The 15,698-nt window shown below is 41.9% G+C and overlaps 1 protein-coding gene across 1 annotated transcript in view; it reads right to left on the reverse strand.

Annotated features, from left to right (window-relative positions):
- Nucleotides 1–15,698, reverse strand: part of casp (Fas associated factor casp) — a 174,978-nt gene that overhangs the window by 124,307 nt on the left and 34,973 nt on the right. The window contains exons 4-6 of the mRNA XM_071662658.1: nt 12,678–12,797; nt 12,077–12,201; nt 304–493 (exon numbers count right to left, since the gene is read on the reverse strand). Coding sequence (XP_071518759.1) covers nt 304–493; nt 12,077–12,201; nt 12,678–12,797 — 435 coding nt within the window. The remainder of the gene's footprint in view (nt 1–303; nt 494–12,076; nt 12,202–12,677; nt 12,798–15,698) is intronic.

Genomic DNA, 15,698 nt, shown 5'->3' on the forward strand with positions numbered 1-15,698 from the left:
ACTCACCAGACATTTGAGTTATCCTTTCTCATCTCCTTTCTGGACACATCAAAAGACTCCTTTAACCCAAGATGCAACTATGACACTAAAGACAAAATACATACTCTTTCACATCCTAGATTATTTTCTATATGCAAAATCTTAAGTTCTGGTAGATGACATTTAAACTACAAACCTTTATCTCATAACTTTTCACATTTCAAATTACATAATTCATAATGATGTGACAATTACTATGCTTACAGACTATCATACTGAAAAGTAAAATAAAAAAGGAAATGAAAACTGTAACTAATAACTAACGCTTTCTTCATCGATGTTTGGAGGCCAGCCTGTCCACTGTTGATAACGGACAGCAATATTTGTTAGATCATTTATATCACTTTTAATCTCTTTGAGTTGCCTGCTGCCTGGAAACCGTAGGCTGTAATCATTGCTGTTTGTTTCATCATGGATCAGTAAGAGATAGTCATCACCATGTGCTCCATTCATTCTGAGGAAAAAATTTAAACTTAAAAAGACAATCATAATGTTACTCTTTTAAATTCTCCTACCTTGTCTACCCAGTATCTATATCAGTAGAATTACCTGGTTTCAAAACAAAGCAAAGTCATCCAGAATTGTACTATATATTCAAACAGTGATGGCTTGCGCAAAAGATGCCTGTGGCAAGAGAAAGGTGGGAGGTGGGCAGATTAGAAAGAGTAATGAGTAGTGGGATGAAGTAGTGATAGTGAAAGAGAAGAGAGAGGCGTTTGGACGATTTTTGCAGGGAAGTAGTGCGAATGATTGGGAGATGTATAAAAGAAAGAGGCAGGAGGTCAAGAGAAAGGTGCAAGAGGTGAAAAAGGGCAAATGAGGAGGAATAACAAGTAGTGGTGAAGTGAGAAGGTGATGGAGTGAGTATTTTGCAGGTTTGTTGAATGTGTTTGATGACTGAGTGGCAGATATAGGGTGTTTTGGTCACGGTGGTGATGCAAAGAGAAAGGGTAAGGAAGAATGGTTTGGTAAACAGAGGAGAGGTAGTGAAATCTTTGCAGAAGATGAAAGCCGGCAAGGCAGCAGGTTTGGATAGTATTGCAGTGGACTTTATTAAAAAAGGTGGTGACTGTGTTGTTGACTGGTTGGTAAGGATATTCAATGTATGTATGGTTCATGGTGAAGTGCCTGAGGATTGGTGGAATGCATGCATAGTGCCACTGTACAAAGGCAAAGGGGATAAAGGTGAAAGTTCAAATTACAGAGGTATAAGTTTGTTGAGTATTCCTGGGAAATCATATGGGAGGGTATTGATTGAGAGGGTAAAAGCATATACAGAGCATCAGATTGGGGAAGAGCAGTGTGGTTTCAGAAGTGGTAGAGGATGTGTGGATCAGGTGTTTACCTTTGAAGAACGTATGTGAGAAATACTTAGAAAAACGGATGGATTTGCATGTAGCATTTATGAATCTGGAGAAGGCTTATGATAAGAGTTGATTGAGATGCTCTGCAGAAGGTATTAAGAGTTTATGGTGTGGGAGGTAAGTTGCCTGAAGAAGTGAAAAGTTTTTATCAAGGATGTAAGGCATGTGTACAAGTAAGAGAGAGAAAAGTGACTGCTTCCCAGTGAATGTCGGTTTGTGGCAGGGATGTGTGCTGTTCCATGGTTCTTTAATTTGTTTATGGATGGGGCTGTTAGGGAGGTGAATGCAAGAGTTTTGGAGAGAGGGGCAAGTATGTAGTCTGTTGTGGGTGAGAGTGCTTGGAGAGTGAGTCAGTTGTTGTTCGCTGATGATACAGCATTGGTGGCTGATTTGGGTGAGAAACTGCAGAAGTTGCTGACTGAGTTTGGTACAGTGTGTGAAAGAAGAAACCTGAGAGTAAATGTAAATAAGAGCAAGGTTATTAGGTACAGTAGGGTTGAGGGATAAGTTAACTGGGAGGTAAGTTTGAACGGAGAAAAACTGGAGGAAGTGCAGTGTTTTAGATACCTGGGAGTGGATTTAGCAGCGGATGAAATCATGGAAGTGGAAGTGAGTCACAGGGTGGGGGAGAGGGCGAAGGTACTGGGAGTGTTGAAGAACATGTGGAAGGCCAGAATGTTATCTCGAGGAGCAAAAATGGGTATGTTTGAAGGAATAGTGGTTCCAGCAATGTTACATGGTTGCAAGGCATGGGTTATAGATAGGGTTGTGCGGAGGAGGGTGAGTGTGCTAGAGACTGAGTGTGAATGAATGGGGCCTTTGCTGTCTTTTCCTAGCACTGCATCGCACACATGAGGGGGGAGGGGGATGGTATTCCATGTGTGGCGAGGTGGCGATGGGAATGAATAAAGGCAGACAGTGTGAATTGTGTGCATGGGTATATATGTATGTGTCTGTGTGTGTATATATATGTGTACAATGAGATGTATAGGTCTGTATATTTGCGTGTGTGGATGTGTATGTATATATATGTGTATGGGGGTGGGTTGGGCCATTTCTTTCGTCTGTTTCCTTGCACTACCTTCGCAAACGCAGGAGACAGCGACAAAGCAAAAATAATATATATATTCTTTTCTTTCTTTCATACTATTCCCCATTCCCTGCGTTAGCAAGGTAGCGTTAAGAACAGAGGACTGGGCCTTTGAGGGAATATCCTTATCTGGCCCCCTTCTCTGTTCCTTCTTTTGGGAAAAGAAAAAAAAAAAAAAAAAAAAAAACGAGAGGGGAATTTTTCCAGCCACCCGCTCCCATCCCGTTTAGTCGCCTTCTACGACACGCAGGGAATACGTGGGAAGTATTCTTTCTCCCCTATCCCCAGGGATATATATAGGAGACAGCGACAAAGCAAAAATAATATATATATATATATATATATGAATAAAGTGTATATGAACGCGCACCTTCATAGAACATACAAAGCTCCATCAGCCAGGATCGAACCTGGGACCCCTTGTGCAAGAGGCAGGCATGCTAACCGCTAGGCTAAGGGACTGTATAATAGGAAACAACTATTCGAAATACTAAGTACTCGAATACCCTTCGTCTCACTATGGTGAGCAACGGGGTCTATCGGTTGTTTCCGAACAGAACACATAGCCAGCTGATAGCATTTTACCGAACCTGACTGTACAACGCGGAGTTATATGAATACGAATAAAGTGAGACGAAGGGTATTTGAGTACTTAGTATTTCGAATAGTTGTTTCCTATTATACAGTCCCTTAGCCTAGTGGTTAGCATGCCTGCCTTTTGCACAAGGGGTCCCAGGTTCGATCCTGGCTGATGGAGCTTTGTATGTTCTATGAAGGTGCGCGTTCATGTACACTTTATTCGTATTCATATAACTCCGCGTTGTACAGTCAGGTTCTGTAAAACGCTATCAGCTGGCTATGTGTTCTGTTCGGAAACAACCGATAGACCCCGTTGCTCACCATAGTGAGACGAAGGGTATTCGAGTACTTAGTATTTCGAAGTTGTTTCTATTATACAGTCCCTTAGCCTAGCGGTTAGCATGCCTGCCTCTTGCACAAGGGGTCCCAGGTTCGATCCTGGCTGATGGAGCTTTGTATGTTCTATGAAGGTGCGCGTTCATATACACTTTATTCGTATTCATTTAACTCTGCGTTGTACAGTCAGGTTCGGTAAAATGCTATCAGCTGGCTATGTGTTCTGTTCGGAAACAACTGAAAGACCCCGTTGCTCACCATAGTGAGACGAAGGGTATTCGAGTACTTAGTATTTCGAATAGTTGTTTCCTATTATACAGTCCCTTAGCCTAGTGGTTAGCATGCCTGCCTCTTGCAAAAGGGGTCCCAGGTTCGATCCTGGCTAATGGAGCTTTGTATATATAGATAAAGTGAATTGGATTGATGTGGTATACCGGGGTTGACGTGCTGTCAGTGGATTGAATCAGGGCATGTGAAGCGTCTGGGGTAAACCATGGAAAGCTGTGTAGGTATGTATATTTGCGTGTGTGGACGTATGTATATACATGTGTATGGGGTGGGTTGGGCCATTTCTTTCGTCTGTTTCCTTGCGCTACCTCGCAAACGCGGGAAACAGCGGCAAAAATATATATATATATATATATATATATATATATATATATATATATATATATATATATATATATATATATATACATATAGAGTTGATAGAGTTGATAGAGATGCTCTGTGGAAGGTATTAAGAATATATGGTGTGGGAGGCAAGTTGTTAGAAGCAGTGAAAAGTTTTTATCGAGGATGTAAGGCATGTGTACGTGTAGGAAGAGAGGAAAGTGATTGGTTCTCAGTGAATGTAGGTTTGCGGCAGGGGTGTGTGATGTCTCCATGGTTGTTTAATTTGTTTATGGATGGGGTTGTTAGGGAGGTAAATGCAAGAGTCTTGGAAAGAGGGGCAAGTATGAAGTCTGTTGGGGATGAGAGAGCTTGGGAAGTGAGTCAGTTGTTGTTCGCTGATGATACAGCGCTGGTGGCGGATTCATGTGAGAAACTGCAGAAGCTGGTGACGGAGTTTGGTAAAGTGTGTGGAAGAAGAAAGTTAAGAGTAAATGTGAATAAGAGCAAGGTTATTAGGTACAGTAGGGTTGAGGGTCAAGTCAATTGGGAGGTGAGTTTGAATGGAGAAAAACTGGAGGAAGTGAAGTGTTTTAGATATCTGGGAGTGGATCTGTCAGCGGATGGAACCATGGAAGCGGAAGTGGATCATAGGGTGGGGGAGGGGGCGAAAATTTTGGGAGCCTTGAAAAATGTGTGGAAGTCGAGAACATTATCTCGGAAAGCAAAAATGGGTATGTTTGAAGGAATAGTGGTTCCAACAATGTTGTATGGTTGCGAGGCGTGGGCTATGGATAGAGTTGTGCGCAGGAGGATGGATGTGCTGGAAATGAGATGTTTGAGGACAATGTGTGGTGTGAGGTGGTTTGATCGAGTAAGTAACGTAAGGGTAAGAGAGATGTGTGGAAATAAAAAGAGCGTGGTTGAGAGAGCAGAAGAGGGTGTTTTGAAATGGTTTGGGCACATGGAGAGAATGAGAGGAAAGATTGACCAAGAGGATATATGTGTCGGAGGTGGAGGGAACGAGGAGAAGAGGGAGACCAAATTGGAGGTGGAAAGATGGAGTGAAAAGGATTTTGTGTGATCGGGGCCTGAACATGCAGGAGGGTGAAAGGAGGGCAAGGAATAGAGTGAATTGGAGCGATGTGGTATACAGGGGTTGACGTGCTGTCAGTGGATTGAATCAAGGCATGTGAAGCGTCCGGGGTAAACCATGGAAAGCTGTGTAGGTATGTATATTTGCATGTGTGGACGTGTGTATGTACATGTGTATGGGGGGGGTTGGGCCATTTCTTTCGTCTGTTTCCTTGCGCTACCTCGCAACCGCGGGAGACAGCGACGAGGTATAAAAAAAAAAAAAAATATATATATATATATATATATATATATATATATATATATATATATATATATATATATACATATATATTATTTTTTTTTTTATTATACTTTGTCGCTGTCTCCCGCGTTTGCGAGGTAGCGCAAGGAAACAGACGAAAGAAATGGCCCAACCCCCCCCCCCATACACATGTATATACATACGTCCACACACGCAAATATACATACCTACACAGCTTTCCATGGTTTACCCCAGACGCTTCACATGCCTTGATTCAATCCACTGACAGCACGTCAACCCCGGTATACCACATCGCTCCAATTCACTCTATTCCTTGCCCTCCTTTCACCCTCCTGCATATATATATGCAATTGAGTGGGAGATGTATAAAAGAAGGAGACAGGAGGTCAAGAGAAAGGTGCAAGAGGTGAAAAAGAGGGCAAATGAGAGTTGGGGTGAGAGAGTATCATTAAATTTTAGGGAGAATAAAAAGATGTTCTGGAAGGAGGTAAATAAAGTGCGTAAGACAAGGGAGCAAATGGGAACTTCAGTGAAGGGCGCAAATGGGGAGGTGATAACAAGTAGTGGTGATGTGAGAAGAAGATGGAGTGAGTATTTTGAAGGTTTGTTGAATGTGTTTGATGATAGAGTGGCAGATATAGGGTGTTTTGGTCAAGGTGGTGTGCAAAGTGAGAGGGTTAGGGAAAATGATTTGGTAAACAGAGAAGAGGTAGTAAAAGTTTTGCGGAAGATGAAAGCCGGCAAGGCAGCAGGTTTGGATGGTACTGCAGTGGAATTTATTAAAAAAGGGGGTGACTGTATTATTGACTGGTTGGTAAGGTTATTTAATGTATGTATGACTCATGGTGAGGTGCCTGAGGATTGGCGGAATGCGTGCATAGTGCCATTGTACAAAGGCAAAGGGGATAAGAGTGAGTGCTCAAATTACAGAGGTATAAGTTTGTTGAGTATTCCTGGTAAATTATACGGGAGGGTATTGATTGAGAGGGTGAAGGCATGTACAGAGCATCAGATTGGGGAAGAGCAGTGTGGTTTCAGAAGTGGTAGAGGATGTGTGGATCAGGTGTTTGCTTTGAGGAATGTATGTGAGAAATACTTAGAAAAGCAAATGGATTTGTATGTAGCATTTATGGATCTGGAGAAGGCATATGATAGAGTTGATAGAGATGCTCTGTGGAAGGTATTAAGAATATATGGTGTGGGAGACAAGTTGTTAGAAGCAGTGAAAAGTTTTTATCGAGGATGTAAGGCATGTGTACGTGTAGGAAGAGAGGAAAGTGATTGGTTCTCAGTGAATGTAGGTTTGCGGCAGGGGTGTGTGATGTCTCCATGGTTGTTTAATTTGTTTATGGATGGGGTTGTTAGGGAGGTGAATGCAAGAGTTTTGGAAAGAGGGGCAAGTATGAAGTCTGTTGGGGATGAGAGAGCTTGGGAAGTGAGTCAGTTGTTGTTCGCTGATGATACAGCGCTGGTGGCTGATTCATGTGAGAAACTGCAGAAGCTGGTGACTGAGTTTGGTAAAGTGTGTGAAAGAAGAAAGTTAAGAGTAAATGTGAATAAGAGTAAGGTTATTAGGTACAGTAGGGTTGAGGGTCAAGTCAATTGGGAGGTAAGTTTGAATGGAGAAAAACTGGAGGAAGTAAAGTGTTTTAGATATCTGGGAGTGGATCTGGTAGCGGATGGAACCATGGAAGCGGAAGTGGATCATAGGGTGGGGGAGGGGGCGAAAATTCTGGGAGCCTTGAAGAATGTGTGGAAGTCGAGAACATTATCTCGGAAAGCAAAAATGGGTATGTTTGAAGGAATAGTGGTTCCATCAATGTTGTATGGTTGCAAGGCATGGGCTATGGATAGAGTTGTGTGCAGGAGGATGGATGTGCTGGAAATGAGATGTTTGAGGACAATGTGTTGTGTGAGGTGGTTTGATCGAGTACGTAACGTAAGGGTGAGAAGATGTGTGGAAATAAAAAGAGCGTGATTGAGAGAGCAGAAGAGGGTGTTTTGAAATGGTTTGGGCACATGGAGAGAATGAGTGAGGAAAGATTGACCAAGAGGATATATGTTTCGGAGGTGGAGGGAACGAGGAGAAGTGGGAGACCAAATTGGAGGTGGAAAGATGGAGTGAAAAAGATTTTGTGTGATCGGGGCCTGAACATGCAGGAGGGTGAAAGGAGGGCAAGGAATAGAGTGAATTGGATCGATGTGGTATACCGGGGTTGACATGCTGTCAGTGGATTGAATCAGGGCATGTGAAGCGTCTGGGGTAAACCATGGAAAGCTGTGTAGGTATGTATATTTGCGTGTGTGGACGTATGTATATACATGTGTATGGGGGTGGGTTGGGCCATTTCTTTCGTTTGGTTCCTTGCGCTACCTCGCAAACGCGGGAGACAGCGACAAAGCAAAAAAAAAAAAAAAAAATATATATATATATATATATATATGTGAGAAGGAGATGGAGTGAGTATTTTGAAGATTTGTTGAATGTGTTTGATGATAGAGTGGCAGATATAGGGTGTTTTGGTCAAGGTGGTGTGCAAAGTGAGAGGGTTAGGGAAAATGATTTGGTAAACAGAGAAGAGGTAGTAAAAGCTTTGTAGAAGATGAAAGCCGGCAAGGCAGCAGGTTTGGATGGTATTGCAGTGGAATCTATTAAAAAAGGGGGTGACTGTATTATTGACTGGTTGGTAAGGTTATTTAATGTATGTATGACTCATGGTGAGGTGCCTGAGGATTGGCGGAATGCGTGCATAGTGCCATTGTACAAAGGCAAAGGGGATAAGAGTGAGTGCTCAAATTACAGAGGTATAAGTTTGTTGAGTATTCCTGGTAAATTATATGGGAGGGTATTGATTGAGAGGGTGAAGGCATGTACAGAGCATCAGATTGGGGAAGAGCAGTGTGGTTTCAGAAGTGGTAGAGGATGTGTGGATCAGGTATTTGCTTTGAGGAATGTATGTGAGAAATACTTAGAAAAGCAAATGGATTTGTATGTAGCATTTATGGATCTGGAGAAGGCATATGATAGAGTTGATAGAGATGCTCTGTGGAAGGTATTAAGAATATATGGTGTGGGAGGCAAGTTGTTAGAAGCAGTGAAAAGTTTTTATCGAGGATGTAAGGCAAGTGTACGTGTAGGAAGAGAGGAAAGTGATTGGTTCTCGGTGAATGTAGGTTTGCGGCAGGGGTGTGTGATGTCTCCATGGTTGTTTAATCTGTTTATGGATGGGGTTGTTAGGGAGGTGAATGCAAGAGTTTTGGAAAGAGGGGCAAGTATGAAGTCTGTTGGGGATGAGAGAGCTTGGGAAGTGAGTCAGTTGTTGTTCGCTGATGATACAGCGCTGGTGGCTGATTCATGTGAGAAACTGCAGAAGTTGGTGACTGAGTTTGGTAAAGTGTGTGAAAGAAGAAAGTTAAGAGTAAATGTGAATAAGAGCAAGGTTATTAGGTACAGTAGGGTTGAGGGTCAAGTCAATTGGGAGGTGAGTTTGAATGGAGAAAAAGTGGAGGAAGTGAAGTGTTTTAGATATCTGGGAGTGGATCTGGCAGCGGATGGAACCATGGAAGCGGAAGTGGATCATAGGGTGGGGGAGGGGGCAAAAATTCTGGGAGCCTTGAAGAATGTGTGGAAGTCGAGAACATTATCTCGGAAAGCAAAAATGGGTATGTTTGAAGGAATAGTGGTTCCAACAATGTTGTATGGTTGCGAGGCGTGGGCTATGCCTTCACCCTCTCAATCAATACCCTCCCATATAATTTACCAGGAATACTCAACAAACTTATACCTCTGTAATTTGAGCACTCACTCTTATCCCCTTTGCCTTTGTACAATGGCACTATGCATGCATTCCGCCAATCCTCAGGAACCTCACCATGAGTCATACATACATTAAATAACCTTACCAACCAGTCAACAATACAGTCACCCCCTTTTTTAATAGATTCCACTGCAATACCATCCAAACCCGCTGCCTTGCCGGCTTTCATCTTCCGCAAAGCTTTTAGTACCTCTTCTCTGTTTACCAAATCATTTTCCCTAACCCTCTCACTTTGCACACCACCTCGACCAAAACACCCTATATCTGCTACTCTATCATCAAACACATTCAACAAACCTTCAAAATACTCACTCCATCTCCTTCTCACATCACCACTACTTGTTATCACCTCCCCATTTGCGCCCTTCACTGAAGTTCCCATTTGCTCCCTTGTCTTATGCACTTTATTTACCTCCTTCCAGAACATCTTTTTATTCTCCCTAAAATTTAATGATACTCTCTCACCCCAACTCTCATTTGCCCTTTTTTTCACCTCTTGCACCTTTCTCTTGACCTCCTGTCTCTTTCTTTTATACGTCTCCCACTCAATTGCATTTTTTCCCTGCAAAAATCGTCCAAATGCCTCTCTCTTCTCTTTCACTAATACTCTTACTTCTTCATCCCACCACTCACTACCCTTTCTAATCAACCCACCTCCCACTCTTCTCATGCCACAAGCATCTTTTGCGCAATCCATCACTGATTCCCTAAATACATCCCATTCCTCCCCCACTCCCCTTACTTCCATTGTTCTCACCTTTTTCCATTCTGTATATATGTTGTATGGTTGCGAGGCGTGGACTATGGATAGAGTTGTGCGCAGGAGGATGGATGTGCTGGAAATGAGATGTTTGAGGACAATGTGTGGTGTGAGGTGGTTTGATCGAGTAAGTAACGTAAGGGTAAGAGAGATGTGTGGAAATAAAAAGAGCGTGGTTGAGAGAGCAGAAGAGGGTGTTTTGAAATGGTTTGGTCACATGGAGAGAATGAGTGAGGAAAGATTGACCAAGAGGATATATGTGTCGGAGGTGGAGGGAACGAGGAGAAGAGGGAGACCAAATTGGAGGTGGAAAGATGGAGTGAAAAAGATTTTGTGTGATCGGGGCCTGAACATGCAGGAGGGTGAAAGGAGGGCAAAGAATAGAGTGAATTGGAGCGATGTGGTATACCGGGGTTGATGTGCTGTCAGTGGATTGAATCAAGGCATGTGTATGGGGGTGGGTTGGGCCATTTCTTTCGTCTGTTTCCTTGCGCTACCTCGCAAACGCGGGAGACAGCGACAAAGAAAAAAAAATAAATAAAATATATATATATATATATATATATATATATTTTTTTTTTCTTTTTTCTTTATACTTTGTCGCTGTCTCCCGCGTTTGCGAGGTAGCGCAAGGAAACAGACGAAAGAAATGGCCCAACCCACCCCCATACACATGTATATACATACGTCCACACACGCAAATATACACACCTACACAGCTTTCCATGGTTTACCCCAGACGCTTCACATGCCTTGATTCAATCCACTGACAGCACGTCAACCCCGGTATACCACATCGCTCCAATTCACTCTATTCCTTGCCCTCCTTTCACCCTCCTGCATGTTCAGGCCCCGATCACACAAAATCTTTTTCACTCCATCTTTCCACCTCCAATTTGGTCTCCCACTTCTCCCCGTTCCCTCCACCTCCGACACATATATCCTCTTGGTCAATCTATCCTCACTCATTCTCTCCATGCGCCCAAACCATTTCAAAACACCCTCTTCTGCTCTCTCAACCACGCTCTTTTTATTTCCACACATCTCTCTTACCCTTACGTTACTCACTCGATCAAACCACCTCACACCACACATTGTCCTCAAACATCTCATTTCCAGCACATCCATCCTCCTGCGCACAACTCTATCCATAGCCCACGCCTCGCAACCATACAACATTGTTGGAACCACTATTCCTTCAAACATACCCATTTTTGCTTTCTGAGATAATGTTCTCGACTTCCACACATTCTTCAAGGCTCCCAGAATTTTCGCCCCCTCCCCCACCCTATGATCCACTTCCGCTTCCATGGTTCCATCTGCTACCAGATCCACTCCCAGATATCTAAAACACTTTACTTCCTCCAGTTTTTCTCCATTCAAACTTACCCCCCAATTGACTTGACCCTCAACCCTACTGTACCTAATAACCTTGCTCTTATTCACATTTACTCTTAACTTTCTTCTTTCACACACTTTACCAAACTCAGTCACCAGCTTCTGCAGTTTCTCACATGAATCAGCCACCAGCGCTGTATCATCAGCGAACAACAACTGACTCACTTCCCAAGCTCTCTCATCCACAACAGACTTCATACTTGCCCCTCTTTCCAAAACTCTTGCATTCACCTCCCTAACAACCCCATCCATAAACAAATTAAACCATCATGGAGACATCACACACCCCTGCCGCAAACCTACATTCACTGAGAACCAATCACTTTCCTCTCTTCCTACACGTACACATGCCTTACATCCTCGATAAAAACTTTTCACTGCTTCTAACAACTTGCCTCCCACACCATATATTCTTAATACCTTCCACAGAGCATCTCTATCAACTCTATCATATGCCTTCTCCAGATCCATAAATGCTACATACAAATCCATTTGCTTTTCTAAGTATTTCTCACATACATTCTTCAAAGCAAACACCTGATCCACACATCCTCTACCACTTCTGAAACCACACTGCTCTTCACCCTCTCAATCAATACCCTCCCATATATGTACATAAATGTATGTATATGTGCGTGTCTGTGTGTGGCAGGGCTCTAAAAGTGAAGCCCAATATCAGAGTACACTCATTATGGAAAATCTATGAATACATTAACTCACCTCTCATAGTAATTATCATAGGTTACTGATGAATGAGCATTTAGTGAGAGTGTGCGGGACTCTGGTAGAATTGCTGAAGTGATGACTGTACTGTCATCTACTGGTGTACTGAAGCCTTCTAAAATCTGAAAAACAATTAAATATTAGGTCTGTGGAAATAAGAAGTGATTAAGCTACAGTGATCAGATAATACCAATATGAGATTTACACTGAAAATTACTACATTAATAATATATCCATCGGTCTTTCTGATGAAGATCTGCAAAGTACTAAAATTGAAACAATGGAGAATCACTCAATTTATGCAAAATGAATTCCTATATAAGTAGCATGCCTACACATGCTTGATCCATCTAACAAAAATGGGAATAGATTTATTGATAATGTGGGGAGATATTTCAATTCTGTGTCAGCATTATGTGCTGCACATCATACTGGGAGCTGTTGTATATCATAATGGTCGCAGGTGACACCACGCAGAAGCATCAAATGTTTAGTGTTTCCATAAAACTTAAATGATCTAATTTACAATCTTCATCAAAATGTAACGCTGCAAATGCAGCTTGAATACAAAGGAAAGTAACACACATATATGTCTTACCTGGTTACATGGATTGATGCCAACAAGCTGGTGTAGCATTGTGCGCAATTCACTGACGGAAGTTGAGCTTGGTAACTCTAATGGAAAAGTGCTACCTTCTGATGCACCCCCACAGAGAACCTGTAACAAATTTTTCTTAAAGATACAACAAATTAGTGTATCATTTGCACAACTAATTCATTACTGTAGCCATACCCCATATATTTCAGGTATTCTAAATCACAAATATGTGATACAGTGCATTGGCTTCCTGTAATACAGGGCAGATACAATATAAGGTATTGACTAAATGAATGAAGGCTGTATTCATTCATTCTTTACTCCCTAGTCCTGCCTCACCACCTTCCAAACAACCAACAGTTACCACAGTGGCCAGCCAAATGCTGCCCCCAAAACAAAACACAACTATCCAATCATTACTCTCTATCCCCACCTTTCAGTGACAGGTGAGTTCAATGGTTTTAACAGGTAAACCATCAAAGTACCTGTACACATGAAAGCTGGATCAAACACAAACTAGAACAAACCTGTACACAAACCATAATGAAGCCATGTACTGAAGTCTTTTTGTTTCATATTGGATTTTAATCTGGTATAGACTGAGATAAGGGAATGTACCAATACCAGCAAGTTATAACAAGAACCACAAGGATGGCACAGATGGGAGATATTAAGTTGAAACAACAAGCAGACAAATGTTTGGAGATGTTATGGGAAACTGTTAAAAAGCAAGACCAGAAATAACACAACATGAGGAGGAGTTAAAGAAAATGAGGAATCAAGTTGAAGATTATAAAGTATGTCAAGAAATGAGAGAGGACCTAAAGGAATTAAGTAATAAAGTAAAAGAGTATGAACATGTGTCAAGTCAGTTGAGGGAGATCAGAGGACACACAACTAAGGAAAGAAAAGGAAAGAAAAGACAATGATTACACAAAAGAAGTCAGAAAGGGCTATTCTAGATGCCCTAAGAATGCTGAACAGGAAGAAATGAGAGGAGATTAAAAAGAAAACCAGATACAAAGAGGCTGATGAAACAAAACTAATGGACTTAGCAATACAGTAGGTAGCACCAAAGTTTGAGAAACCAAGAAGCAAGAAAGGTGATGGATAAAATCTTCAATTATCTTTGAATTGGATGATCATATCTCAGATAAGTTATGGAGACTTTTGCTGAGCCATCCCGAAGGGAATGGGCATCAGAGATTTAGACAGATTGATAGACAGGAGTGGAAAGGGGAAATAAAGAAGAAATGCTCATTAAAAGTTTACCAGAGGCAGTGGAAATACCAGATGCAGTTTCAGAGATAAAGTAAGAAGAATTTGGTGGCTATAATCAAGACATAAAAGGACATCCAATTATGGTGACATCTGCTTTGTAGTCATAAATTCAAGGGGCCCTTTGGCAGGAGGAGAAACTTAAAAACAAGGCAGAATTCAGTGGGGTATTCCTCAATCAAGGAAGAGAGGGAGAAAAACATAGAACACAGTCACATTGTAAAAAATACAAGATACCAAAGGAGGCAAAAAGATGGAATACCACACCAACATAGCACACATACCTGACTGCCATTTCCCACATCAATGAGGAAGTGTCAGAAACAGATAAAGAAAAGCCACATCTGCTCACATCCATTCTCTAGCTGTCATATGAAAAGCACCCAATTCACAGCTCCCTTTTCACAACCAGACCCGACAGACCTTTCCATGGTTTAAGCAACGCTTCACTTGCCCTGGTTCAGTACACTGATGGCATGTTGACCCCAGTATACCACATCATTCTGTCACCCTATCCCTTGCACACCTTTTACCCTCCTGCATGCTCAGGCCCTCATCACTCAAAATAAGAAATGAAAGATACCATGCTAGAAGAAAAAGACCTGGTTGTTCTGGCTCTAAGTGAAACCTTTCCTGATTCATTCTCTCCATATGTCCAAACCATTTCAGCACCACTTCTTCCTATTCTCTCAACCACACTCTTTTTATCATACATATCTCTTACACTTTCATTACTAACTCAATCAAACCACCTCACATCACATATTGTTCTCAACATTTCACTTCCAACATATCCATCCTCCTCCACACAGCCTTATCTACAGCACATACCTTGCATCCATATAATATTGCTGGGACCACTGTACCTCCAAACATACTTAATTTTGCTCTCCCCAATAATGTTCTTTCTAAACATTCTTCACCACTCCCACAATCTTTGTCCCCTCATCCACCCTATGATTCATTTCCACTTCCATGGTTCCAATCGCTGCTGTATCCACTGCCAAGTATCTAAAACACTTCACTTCCAAATTATCCATCCTTCAACCCTGCTAAACCTAATAACCTAATACAGTCTTCCAAACTCAGTCACAAACTTATGCAGTTTCTCACACTAATCCTCCACCAGTGCTGTATCATCAGTAAACAACAACTGATTCACTTCCTAGGCCCTATCATCCCCACAGACAGCATACTCACTCCTCTCACCTCTCACTCCTCTCCTCCCATGCCACCTCCATCCACAAACAAATTAAACAACCTTAGTGACATCACACACCCCTGCTGCAGACCAAACTTCACTTGACACCATTCACTTACCTCTCTTCTTACTTGTACACAAGCTTTACACCCTTGATAAGAACTTCTCACTGCGAGAAGCAATAAGTTTTCTTTCTACACCGTATATTCTTATGACCTCCCACAAGGCATCTTAATCAACCCTATCATATTCCTTCTCCAGATCCATAAATGTCACAAAAAAATCCATCTGTTTCTTTAAGTATTTCCCAGACACATTCTTTAAAATAAACACCTGATTCACACATCCTCTACCACTTCTGAAATCACACTGCTCCTCCCTGATCTGATGCTCAGTACATGCCTTCACCTTCTTAATCAATACCCTTCCATACAACTTACCAGGTACAAACTCTACGATTTGAACACACCTTTATCCCCTTTGACTTTATATAATGGCACTATATATGCATTTCACCAATTCTCAGGAACCTCATCATGATC

Source organism: Panulirus ornatus, chromosome 6 (genome assembly GCF_036320965.1).
Source record: "Panulirus ornatus isolate Po-2019 chromosome 6, ASM3632096v1, whole genome shotgun sequence".
NCBI lineage: Eukaryota > Metazoa > Arthropoda > Malacostraca > Decapoda > Palinuridae > Panulirus > Panulirus ornatus.